Source organism: Apodemus sylvaticus, chromosome 7 (genome assembly GCF_947179515.1).
Source record: "Apodemus sylvaticus chromosome 7, mApoSyl1.1, whole genome shotgun sequence".
NCBI lineage: Eukaryota > Metazoa > Chordata > Mammalia > Rodentia > Muridae > Apodemus > Apodemus sylvaticus.
This window is the reverse complement of record NC_067478.1, coordinates 13,578,895-13,590,526: the sequence shown is the minus strand read 5'-3', so window position 1 is coordinate 13,590,526 and position 11,632 is coordinate 13,578,895. Positions and strand designations below refer to the sequence as shown.

General features: G+C 47.7%; 1 protein-coding gene across 1 annotated transcript; it reads left to right on the top strand.

Moving 5' to 3' along the window:
• Window positions 1–7,844: 7,844 nt before the first annotated feature.
• On the top strand, window positions 7,845–11,008 carry LOC127688475 (neutrophilic granule protein-like). Its single transcript, XM_052187130.1, has 4 exons — window positions 7,845–8,104; window positions 8,839–8,940; window positions 9,670–9,756; window positions 10,271–11,008. The coding sequence occupies exons 1-4, from the start codon at window positions 7,928–7,930 to the stop codon at window positions 10,409–10,411; spliced, it is 507 nt and encodes a 168-aa protein (XP_052043090.1). The 5' UTR covers window positions 7,845–7,927; the 3' UTR covers window positions 10,412–11,008.
• The last annotated feature ends 624 nt before the right edge of the window (window positions 11,009–11,632 follow it).

Here is an 11,632-nt window from a genome sequence, read left to right as displayed (position 1 = left end):
CCTGGCAGTTCCCAGAAGTTGCTAACTCCGGATCCAGATCTGAAGCCTTCTGGGTTCTGCGGGCACTGCACATACGTGGTGTACAGACATACGTATGTGTCAGGCAAAACACCTATACACATACAATAATTTAAAAAATTAAATTTAAAAGAGTGGATTAGGCTGGGGAGATGATTCAGAAGGTAAGATGTTGCCACACAAACATGGGAACCTGAATTCAACCTGGGAATCCACCTAAGGATAGAAGGGTTGAAAACTGGCTGGACAAAGTCGGGCACCATGGCCTATGCATCCCCATTCATTATGCACATACACAATAAAGATAATTCTTGAAAGTCGGAAGCCCTCTAGTGCAGCTATTCATTCTGTGTCTCTTCTTCTTGGATGCTGTGAGGTGAATTTTGCCACCAAGGTCCTCTCTATGACAATTTGTTGAAACCCTTGAAGCTATGAGGCAAAATTTCCTTTTAGTTTTCAGGTATTTTTATCCTGGCAATTAGATCTGAAAGCAGAAGGAGTTGTTTGTGGGAAGAGTTTCATTATGAATTATAACACTCTGGAGATGGGTGATGGTACAAGAGCGAGTGTATGTAGCTGTAGCCTTCAAAGGGTTAAAATTGTAAAGTTTACATTAGATACGCTTTACTGCAAGACTGGGTGGGGGTGCAAGATCTTTCGCTAAGCTCTCCAGGGGTGGGTAGCACACTCTTACGATCCCAGCATGTGAGAAGTCAACCTGTCAGGCTTAAGGAAAAGCCCCGCCTACAGCAGCGTGGGCTTCCTTAGAACCTGCCTATAAACAAACGCCGCAGATACTTTTTCTGCAAAACTCAGGAACAACGGTTGAGTCCCGCCGAGAGGGACCCTGTGAGTACAGGATTGCGGAGCAAAGAGAGGCAGCAGCTTAGATCCCAAAAATGAGGCCAGGAAGGGATCAATGTGGGCTGCAACAGGGAGGGGGCAGGGGGGAGCAAGACGTCTTAATCCTTGTAAGACAGACCATCTGATGATGGGCATTTCAGTGGGCGTGGACAGCACTGCAGGAACAGCTCTAGGATTTGGAACAGCCAAGTAGCTGAGTCTCTGCATCTTGAGCACCCTGTCCCTATCGGCTGCCCTCCCCTGAGCCTCACTACTTATTTGGCAGTGCCAGGGCTTGAATACAGTGGGTTGTGTGTGTTAGGCAAGCACTCTCACCACTGAGCTCCATTTCGAGTCCCCTCCCCTCTGTAGAATGCCCATCCCTGGCCCCAAATGGTACTTCTCAAGTTAAACTACTGCAAACACAGGTGCTATAACGGAGTACCATAGATTGGATGAGCCAGACAGCAGGAATTCAAGGCTGGGAATGAGGCCCAAATGTAGCATACTTTCCTAGCAAACGTGAAGCCCTGAGTTCAATGTTCAGTTACAGTAATTGGTATGAAAGTATCGGAAAAGCCGGGCGGTGGTGGCGCACGCCTGTAATCCCAGCACTCTGGGAGGCAGAGGCAGGCGGATTTCTGAGTTCGAGGCCAGCCTGGTCTACACAGTGAGTTCCAGGACAGCCAGGGCTACACAGAGAAACTCTGTCTCGAAAAAACCAAATCCAAAAAACAAACAAGAAAGAAAGAAAGAAAGAAAGAAAGAAAGAAAGAAAGAAAGAAAGAAAGAAAGAAAGAAAGAAAGAAAGAAAGAATCGGAAAGCAAGAGATTCGTTATAGATGTCAAATGCTGAGGCAGGGGGTGGGATGGGATGGGGAAGGTGAAGGGGGGGAGAAGGGAAGCCTTGGTGCAGAGGATGTCCTGTCTCATTCTCCCCTCCCACTTATCCATTTCCCCAGCAAAGCAGGAAGTTAGAGGTAACATAAGCCCCACCACCAGGGGGCAGCAGACACCACATTAAGCCGGGTCAGCTTGCCTTCTCCTGACCTTCCCCTCCAGTAAGCTGCATGGCCCCTTAAAGACACACTGACAACCTTCCTCCTGTTACTAATGTGGAAACTGAGTCTGGGTTTGACCACCCAAGTGAATGTAGGAGTCCAGGCTGGGGGGTGGGTCACTTATTCAGCCGATTTGACTCGACCCCCTTCCTCGGGGTCCCACAAAATGTTTTTAGATCCTGTTGAACAGAACAGGTGAACATCTCTGCCTTCAAGAAAGACAGTATTTTTTAAAAGTGGGCCCAAGATATGGCACAAAGCAGAGACTCAACATTCGGAAGGCAAGGTTTGAGGCCAGCTTGGGCTACTTAGGAAACCCTGTCTCCAAAGAAGCAAAAGAGGAAGGAGAAAAAGAAGAGGAAAGAATTAGAAGAAGAGGAAGAAAGAGGTGGAGAAAAAGGAAGGGAAACACACACACACACACACACACACAGAGAGAGAGAGAGAGAGAGAGAGAGAGAGAGAGAATATACAATGTGGATAGAAACTTGCATGGACCGTCAAAAATATATGACAGATGTCCCATCTCATCAGTAACCAGGGGAAGTCAACACTTGGGAGGCAGAGGCAGGCGGATTTCTGAGTTTGAGGCCAGCCTGGTCTACAGAGTGAGTTCCAGGACAGCTAGGGCTATACAGAGAAACCCTGTCTCAGGATAAAAAGAAAAGAAATTAAAGAATGTTGGGCACTTTTCCCTGGAGAAGATTCCACCATGGGAGATTTTCCAGCAGCTGTGAGGAGGCCTATGCAGGGGAACCAGAACATGGCCCTGGCACCCAGGGTCACTTGGCCAGCAGATGGCCGGAAGGCCACAGCGGTGCTGGGCCTTGCCAATAGGCTTCCAATCCTGTATAAAAGATCCCTACAGATTCCAAACTATATCTAGTCGAGCTTCCTTTTTATTTTATTTTTCTTTTTTTAGTTTACATTTTGAATTACATTTCCTCTGTCTGTATGGGGGGGAAGACGGTCTGCATGCATCACAGCCTGGGTGCGGAGGTCAGAGGACAACTTGAGGAAGTTGGCTCTCTCCTTCCAACATATGGGGCCCAGGAACAGAACTCGCAGCAGACTCGGCAAGCAAGCGTCTGTTTTTGTTTTTCATTTTGAGACAGTCTTGCCTAGCTAAGGCAGTCTCAACTTGGCATGTAGCAAAGGATGTCCTTCAACCTGGATTCTCTTGCCTGCCTCTACTTCTAGGAGTTGACATTCCAGAGACTATCTTGCTGAGCCTATCAGTGGAACATCCTTTATTTGTTTGTTTATTTAATGGTGAAGAGGGGGCGTGCGTGCCATGGTCCACGCATGGAGGTCAGGGAACAAAGTGCCAGACTCAGTTCTTCCTTTCCACTGTGCAGGTCCTGGGGATCGAACCTGGGTTGTCAGGTTTGGTAGGAAGGCTCCTTACCACTTAATCATTCCACCAACCCAAAATCCTTTTATTTTTTTAAGGACTGTTTCATTTGGGGATAGGGGATAAGGGGTGCTTTTGTACTTATATCTCTTCATGGAAGAAAACAACAAGGGATTTATCCCTCTCATGCCCAGAACACAGTTGCAAATTTAAACCGCTGATAGGACCTCTAGGTTCCAGAACCTTCAAGATAGATTGTTTTCCACCTCTACACACACACACACACACACACCTCTGTGTGGTGCCAGGCAGCAAACAGTAGCTCAGGCAAACACACTGGACTTTGCAGGGAGCGCCTACAGGCTGGCTAGTCTGCCAGTGGGTGTGCCAGAAAACAATGTTGCCAGGGATGCCTTTCTGCCTGTGGAAAATGGCGCCACTCATGTGCACACACTGGTTTAGAACATCAGGAAAGGGGGAAAGGCCTGTAGGGTGTGTCCTCACGGAGCACTGTAGCCATAGCCACTTTCTTCACCAGTCACCTTGCTCACACCACTTGAGCAAGGCTTCCGGAATCTGTGTCCACCTCCTGACCACACTCTACAGAAATGGGGAGGCCTGAGAAGGAAAAGGGCTTTCGCAAGGGCCCACAGGAGCTGAGATGGGTCCTTCTTCACAGCTCAGCAGCCCCTAGGAAATCTTTTGGCTAAGTCTGATATATGTTACCTGGGAGAGATAGGCATACAGAATTTGGGGTGGGGGCACCCACCTGAACCTGCCTTTTGAAGTTCATAGGTGGACGAATTTCTTCTGGAGGCGGGGGTGCCTTTCCTGCAAGTGCCCATGACCACTGAGGCTCTCTTTAGCTCTAGAGCCCTACAGGACCCAGAGGACCTGCAAGAGCAGCCAAAGCTCTCAGTCACGAAGCTTCTCCTCACTCTTACAGGCCCCATTTTCTTTGTCAATTTTGAGGACCACGTGAGTGTCGCAGACTTATGGAGAGCCATGGCTTAGAAATCTGCAGACATCATTGAGTCTAAAGCCTTGACTTGGGGGCTGGGGAGGTGGCTCAGCGGTTAAGAGCACTGACTTCCAGAGGTCCTGAGTTCAATTCCCAACAACCACATGGTGGCTCACAACCATCCGTAATGAGATCTGATGGCCTCTTGTGGTGTGTCTGAAGACAGCAACAGTGTACTCACAAACATAAAGTAAATACATAAATCCTTAAAAAAAAGAAACCTTGACTTTTTTTTTCCTTCGGTGCTGAGGATTATAACGTGGCATCCACACATGCTTCCCCAGCATCCACACATGCTTGGTGAGTGCTCCACCAATGAGCTGCATCCTTGAGCCCCTAAAGCCTTGATTTTTACCAAATCCTTCATCCCCTAATGGCGATCTTATACTTTTTAATTAAAAAATTAAAAAGATTTATCTGTTTTATGTGTATGCCAGAGACTATGTAGATGCCCTCGGGAGCCAGAAGAGGGTGCCAGATGCCGTGTGACCTTCCATGTGGGTTCTGGGGGTGAACCTGGGTCCTCAGTAGGAGCAGCAAATGCTCCTGACCACTGAGCCATCCTGTGGCCCCTTTATTAGATTTTATATACAATATACTCTGCTTATATTTCCCTGGCTCCCAAATCCTCTCAGGTCCTCCACACCTCTCTGCCCACTGAACTTTATGGACTTTCTCTCTTTAAAAACAAAACAAAACAAAACAAAAACAGGGTCTCTTGTTAGACCTGTAACTGTAGATGTCCTTCAACTCCTGGTCCCCCTGCCTCCACCTCCCAAGTGCTGGGATCACAGGTATCTGTCAACACTCCAAACCTGAAATATAAAACATTTAATGTTAAAACAATTATGGACAATTCACATAACTGTATTTTAAAATGTGCAAGCTGAGTGCAGTGGAACTCTGAAAGACCAGTCACTGAGGAGGTGGAAGCAGGAAAATTAATTACCTGAGCCCAGAAATTAAAACCCTGTCTGGGTCACACAGCAAGACTCCATATCTTAAGAAAGAAGGAAAAAAAAAAGAAAGAAAGAAAGGGAGGGAGGGAGGGAGATGGGAGGGCATGCAATTGTTTACAGAGCTGTACTAAGCCTACTTTCCCCCTTTTTGTGGGTCAAGACAGGGTTTCTCTGTGTAGCCCTGGCTGTCCTGGAACTCACTCTGTAGACCAGGCTAGCCTCTAACTCAGAAATCCACCTGCCTCTGCCTCCCAAGTGCTGGGATTAAAGGCGTGTGCTACCACCGCCCCGCCCCGCACTTGCCTTTTCTTAATGTCTTAAAAAAAAACAAAACCACTATTGTTTTGTTTTATATGTATGAGTGTTTTGCCTGTATGTCTGTCTGCACCACAGGAGTTCTTGCTCCCGAGGCAGGCAGAAGAGAACACTGCCTCCCCTAGAACTGGAGTTACAGGCAGAACCCAAGCCTTCTACAAGAAGAGCCAGGGTTCCTTTTGTGTTTGTTTTTTAAAGACTTATTTATTTATTATACATAAGTACACTGTAGCTGTCCTCAGACACCAGGAGACATCAGATCTCACTACGGACGGTCGTGAGCCGCCATGTGGCTGCTGGGAAGGGCGGTCAGCGAGGGCGGTCAGCGCTCTGACCTCTGAGCCCTCGCTCCAGCTCCCATCTGCTCGCTTTTCTAAATTCTAACTCAAAAAGTGTAACTTTCCCCTCTCTATCTCTTCTTTGGACACCAGCGCGAATCAGGCATGTTTGCCCCATCCCCTGTCTTTCTCACTGTTTCCTCCGAAGGCTCCTCCCCTTTCCCCGGCTCACACATACTTTCTACAGCAGCTTGTAGACCCTAACTCAAAAGGGATGGTTTTCTGTCTTCCTCTTAACCTTCCTTGTCCTGGCAGTTGCTGGGATTTGCAGTTTGCCTGCCCTATTTTTTTTTTAACTCTCTCAAACTCTAGAAATGAATCGATTAATTAACTAAAGAAAAAATAGAAAAGAGGGAGCTAGGGAGATGGCTCAGTGGTTAAGAGCACTGACTGTTCTTCTAGAGGTCCTGAGTTCAATTCCCAGCAACCACATGGTAGCTCACGACCATCTGTGATGGGATCTGACTCCCTCTGCTGGTGTATGAAGAGAGTGACAGTGTATATGTTACAAAAAAAAAGAAAAGAAAGTTTACAAGGATTTGGATGAGCGTCTTGCTAAAGACAGACAGACAGACACTAAGCACATAAAAAACATACTAAAAATATTAACCGTTGGGAAAATGCAAATCAAAACCACAATAAAATAACATTCCATCACCAATGCTGCACTCAAGAAGCTAAGGCAAGAAGTTCTTAAATTTGAGGTCAAAATAACCTTTCGAAACAGAGGTAGGGTTGTAAGATGGCTACTATTCATTTTGAAACAAAGATACGGTTACCTTTTCCTGGACCAGGAAGTGCAGAACTATTTATAGCTAAGGTGAGGAGGGCACAGCCCAATCCTTGAGAAACAGACATTTAATCATAAGCAGGAATGAGCCTAGCTTGTCTTTACTATAAGATGGCTTCTAAGCCTTAGATGGAGGCAGGCTGGTTCCCCACTTGCTTTCTGATCTCTCTCAGAACAATGGCTCCTTAGCCATGGGATGTCTGAGAAGCTAAAGGCCATTCCCACTAGCAGAGAGGCGGGGCCTACTTGGTCCTCTTTCTCACTGCTTCCTGGAACTGCCCATACCCACAAGCCAGGATGTTTGTCCCTTTGCACAGTGAGCTGCAAATCACAACGAGGAGAGGATGCTGATGTTGACTCTGTGAGGGCCGGAGGGCCATGGATTATCAGGTCTTAGGTTTTCAAAGTTCTTCGTGGTGTTCTTTGGCCCTGACCTGGTACCGTCTTCTTCCACCACAAAACCCTAACAAGAACCAGTTCTACAGAGTTGTCCTCTGGTTTCTACACTTGTGTCATGACTATGCATGCATTGCACATACTAAAAAAAATAAAACTTAATAAATAAATTTTATTTTACTTATTTATTGAGACATGGTCTCACTATGTAGTCTTCCTGGAACTCCTTATGTTGACCGGGCTGGTTTTGAACTCACAGAGATGCACCTGGATGTGTCTCCCACGTACTGGGTTTAAAGATGTATGCCACCATGCTCAGTCCACAAGCAAAGTTTAAAGGCCAAGAAGCGATGGCATTCAGAGTTTTGAAAGTTCATATATTTTAAAAATGTAGTTAACACTGTGGGCATCACTCTTGAGTGTGGCTTCAAAACATCTCTTTGTGAGCCTGGATGATGAACTCATATGTGGAGTCTGCGGGTTCTGGGCAGCTAGTTTTTGGGATCAAAGCAGAAGAGACAGGTAGAGACAGAAGAGCTGTGAATGGGCGGGGCTGGAGGGATCGACAGGGACACTGAGGCCCAGCCTGCCGGCCAGTCTTCTGTTCCTAGCTTAGCACTCACTTTGATGTCCTGGCCTATTGCCCAAACCTCTTCGCCTTTCTTGGCCAACAGTGTTTCATAACATTGGCTAATATTTGATCTCTAGCCAAGTAAAGAAGGGGCCCTCTTTCTAGAGGCACCGGTCCTTTATGTCACCAGCAGTCCTTGGGCAAGGCAGACTCAATATCACCTAAATAAAAGGGACCAAGAGTGGTAGTGTGTCAGAGACAATGGCAAGGCTGTGGGAGACCTTCATATTGGTGGTGGCCTTGGCTGTGGTGGCCTGTGAGGCCCAACGCCAACTAAAATATGAGGCCATTGTGGATAGAGCCATAGAGGCATACAACCTTGGGCAGCAAGGAAGACCCCTCTTCCGCCTGCTAAGTGCCACTCCGCCTTCTAGTCAGGTGAGTATCAGCCATCCCAGCCTAGGAAACAGGCAGTGTAGGTAGAGTATCTGCCCAGCATGCAAGAAAGCCTGAATTTGAATCCCAGCACTCAACAGATGGAGGCAGGAGGATGGAAAGTTCAGGGTTAGTCTCAGCTAGGTAATGAGTTCTAGGCCAGCCACTTCTAGTCACAGGTAGCACAAGACTATACTTTCAGCCTGTCTCCTAGAATGAGACATGAAGGGAAGGGATTTTTGTTCCTAGTTTATGCAAGAGGATACTGAAGGGAACTCACAAGAGTGTCAATATAACCATTGGTAGGAAAGATCACAACCTCTCCTGATTTTTAGACAGAATGTCGTGTAGCCCAGGCTGCATGGAACTTGCTAGATAGCTGAGGCTGGTCCTGAACTCCCAATCCTCCTGCTTCCACCTCCCAAGGGTTGAGATTAAGTGTGTGTCACCATGCCTGATTGAACCCTTTATTTATATCACCCTGACTGGCCTAGAACTTGCTATGTAGGTCAGGCTGGCCTTGAACTCACAGAGATCTACCCGCCTCAGTCTCCGAGTGCAGAGAGTCAGGCATGTACCACCACTGACCTTACCTTGGTCTCTGTTAGGGCCATCTAATAAGTCCCAGATTTTGGTGGACAGGACAGACTTGGACAAGACGGATGTAGGAGCCCTTTGTGCTTTGTTCCCTGAACTGCAGGAGTGAGGTGGTCACGAGTTGTCTGTTGCTTCTTTAGAACCCTGCTACCAATATCCCACTCCAGTTCAGGATTAAAGAGACAGTGTGCACTTCCACGCAGGGGAGACAGCCTAAAGACTGCGACTTCCTGGAGGATGGGGTAAGTCACCTTCTTCCAGCTCCCAGACTGCCTCGTGGAGGAAGAGAAGTCCCCTCTTCTCTTACCTTCTTCCATGTCACCCGGCCACTTTGCCAGCAGTTGTAATGTTGAAGCCTTTTTCAAAATCAGATTTTTTGGGGGCCCAGAGATGGTTTGGTGAAGGAACCCTGGGACTCATGTGGTGGAGAGAGCTGACTTCCACAACTGTTCTCTACCTTCTATAGATGTGACTCTCACACAACCCAAGTAATCGAAGAAAAAAAGAAGACTCTCTTTAATATCCTTTCTTACTATAAATAACTCACTACAACAGCATCAAGTGGCTCGAAGTCTTATTTAGCATGTACCTGGTGCCACCAAAAAAAAAAAAGTGAAATGACAAAGTATCAGAAGAGTAACATTTTAAAAATGTTCTTTTTACCATTAACATTTAAAGTAATGGTTAAATTTACTGACTCATAACTCATGACCCAGGAACAGACATCAGCTGTTGATGTGCCTTCACCCATGATCTTCATCAGACATGGCTTTCTCTGGGCATGGTAACTTACCGTTACCGCTCCTGTAATCGTTTATGTGCATGCCCTGTCGTTTATATCGATGGTGTGCATCTGTCCCTCCCAGTCACTCTTTTCTGGGTCTGGTTTGCATCTCTGGTTTGAGGACAGTTCCTGCCTCTTTCCAGAAATATGTCGAGGTGCCTCTAGCTCTTGTCCCACCCTCCTACAGGAGGAGAGAAACTGCACAGGGATATTCTTCAGAAGGCGGCAGTCAACCTCCTTGACCTTGACCTGCGACAGGGATTGCCGTAGAGAGGTGAGCAGCTCTACTGCCCCATGTCCACTCCGGGCCTCTCACCGCAGAGGCCGGATCCTGAGGTTAGCCATCCCCTCGTGCTGGTCTCTCTCCTGAGCTCTGGGAGACACTGAGTTGCTATGTATGTGCTGCATACACAGGTTCCTCATCCAAAAAACCGAGCCTTTTCCAGCAAGTGCTTCAAAAAGTGTGGCATGTCCTATGTCACTATGGCTTAGATCTTCCCACTGTTAGGAGAGGGGGAGCTTGGAAGACTTCTAGAGGAGATTCTGGGGGCTCTGGAACATCAAATTTCTGGCCTCAAGACAGCCTATGGAAACCTACCCCTACCCATTCAGATCTGCGCAGGCCCTCTGGCCTCCCATGGATGGAGGCCAGGCCTCCATGATGCATCATGCCCTTGTAGCTGATGCCTCTGTTGCCTCACCGTCTCCCTGAGGGGAAGACCACAGGCAGGTTGGGAAAGGACTCTCTCTACTGTGATGGTGGTGACTGTCCTGCATCTTTCCCGCAGGGTGCCCAAGTGACCAGTTTTAATGATAAAAAGCAAGAGGTCTCCGAAGAGGACAAGTTCGAAGGTCTGCCCCCTCAAGTCAGGAATATTTATGAAGATGCCAAGTATGATATCATCGGCAACATCCTGAATAATTTCTAGGGCTGGAGAGTAGGGAGGCGCTGCCTGCTTCCTCTTTACCACTGCTACCCATCTCCCCCTGCTGCCCTGAGGACCCGCCCACCCCTCCTTCCTGCACTTCCCAGGAACAGCCCTCTCTGGAGAAGCTCGAGCTCCTACAACATCTGTCCCTTGTCCATGTGCTTCCTCCTGCCCGGCTTTCCTGCCTTACCTTCTATCTGAAACTCTTATTGACTCTTTAAGGCCCAAGCTCAAAAGTCCCTTCCAGGGGGAAACCTCCTCCTTCTCCCAGGCCAAAGTCCTTCCCACATCTATTCAGTCATAATCCTCAAGCCGCATTGGCTTTACCTGCTGTGTCCCCAGCCAAAGGACACTGTATCTATTCACAGTAGCCTCCAGGGCCAGTTGCAGGTGGCTGTAGAATGAATCTTTCAATGATGTGCTCAGGGCATCCTGGGAGGACAAACTCCTGCAGACTCCTGCTCTCTGCCTAGTCACTGTGACACCAAAAGTCCCTTTACATACCCAGACCCCTTAGCCGGGATGTGGCAGGTAGGTGGGGTCGGATCACCTTGTGGGGACTGTAAGAGTGGCTCAATAAAATGCTTCCGAGATCAATGAGGATGTGGATGAAGATGTGCAGGAGCCGGAAGGGCTCAACTTGGATGAGGAGGACAGGATGAGGATGTGTCCCCAGGATCTGGGTTGGGGTTGAGGAGATCCAGACTCTGTGAGGCCAAAGAAGGGGGGGCATAGAGAAGTGAGGGGTCAGCTAGCTGGCTCAATGGCTAGGGGCGTTTGCCACCAAACTGGACAACCTGAGTTCAAATCCAGGACTTACAGGATGGAAGGAGCAAACTACTAAAGGTTGTTCTCTGACCTCTGCACATGTTCGTGCATGTACACATAATAAAAATGTTATATTTCTTCCTAAATTTTAAAAGAGAGGAACTGGGTATGGGACAGAGGAACCCAGGAAGGCGGTGCAGCTGTCCCCAGTCTCTCTGGCTGCCTTTAGTTCCTTACTGCAAAGTTCCAGTCAAAACCTTAAACTTTCACTTGGGTATTTAAAAGATCACCATAACCATCATTATCTGAAGGGCACTGCTTGTGTGTGTGTGAGACAGGGTCATGCTGTAGAGAAGCCAAATCTACTCTATCTTGAGACTGGACTCCATCTTAAAAAAAAAAAAAAAAAGCCTGAGAATGTGACCTGAGGCTAAACTCAAGTACCAGGAAGGA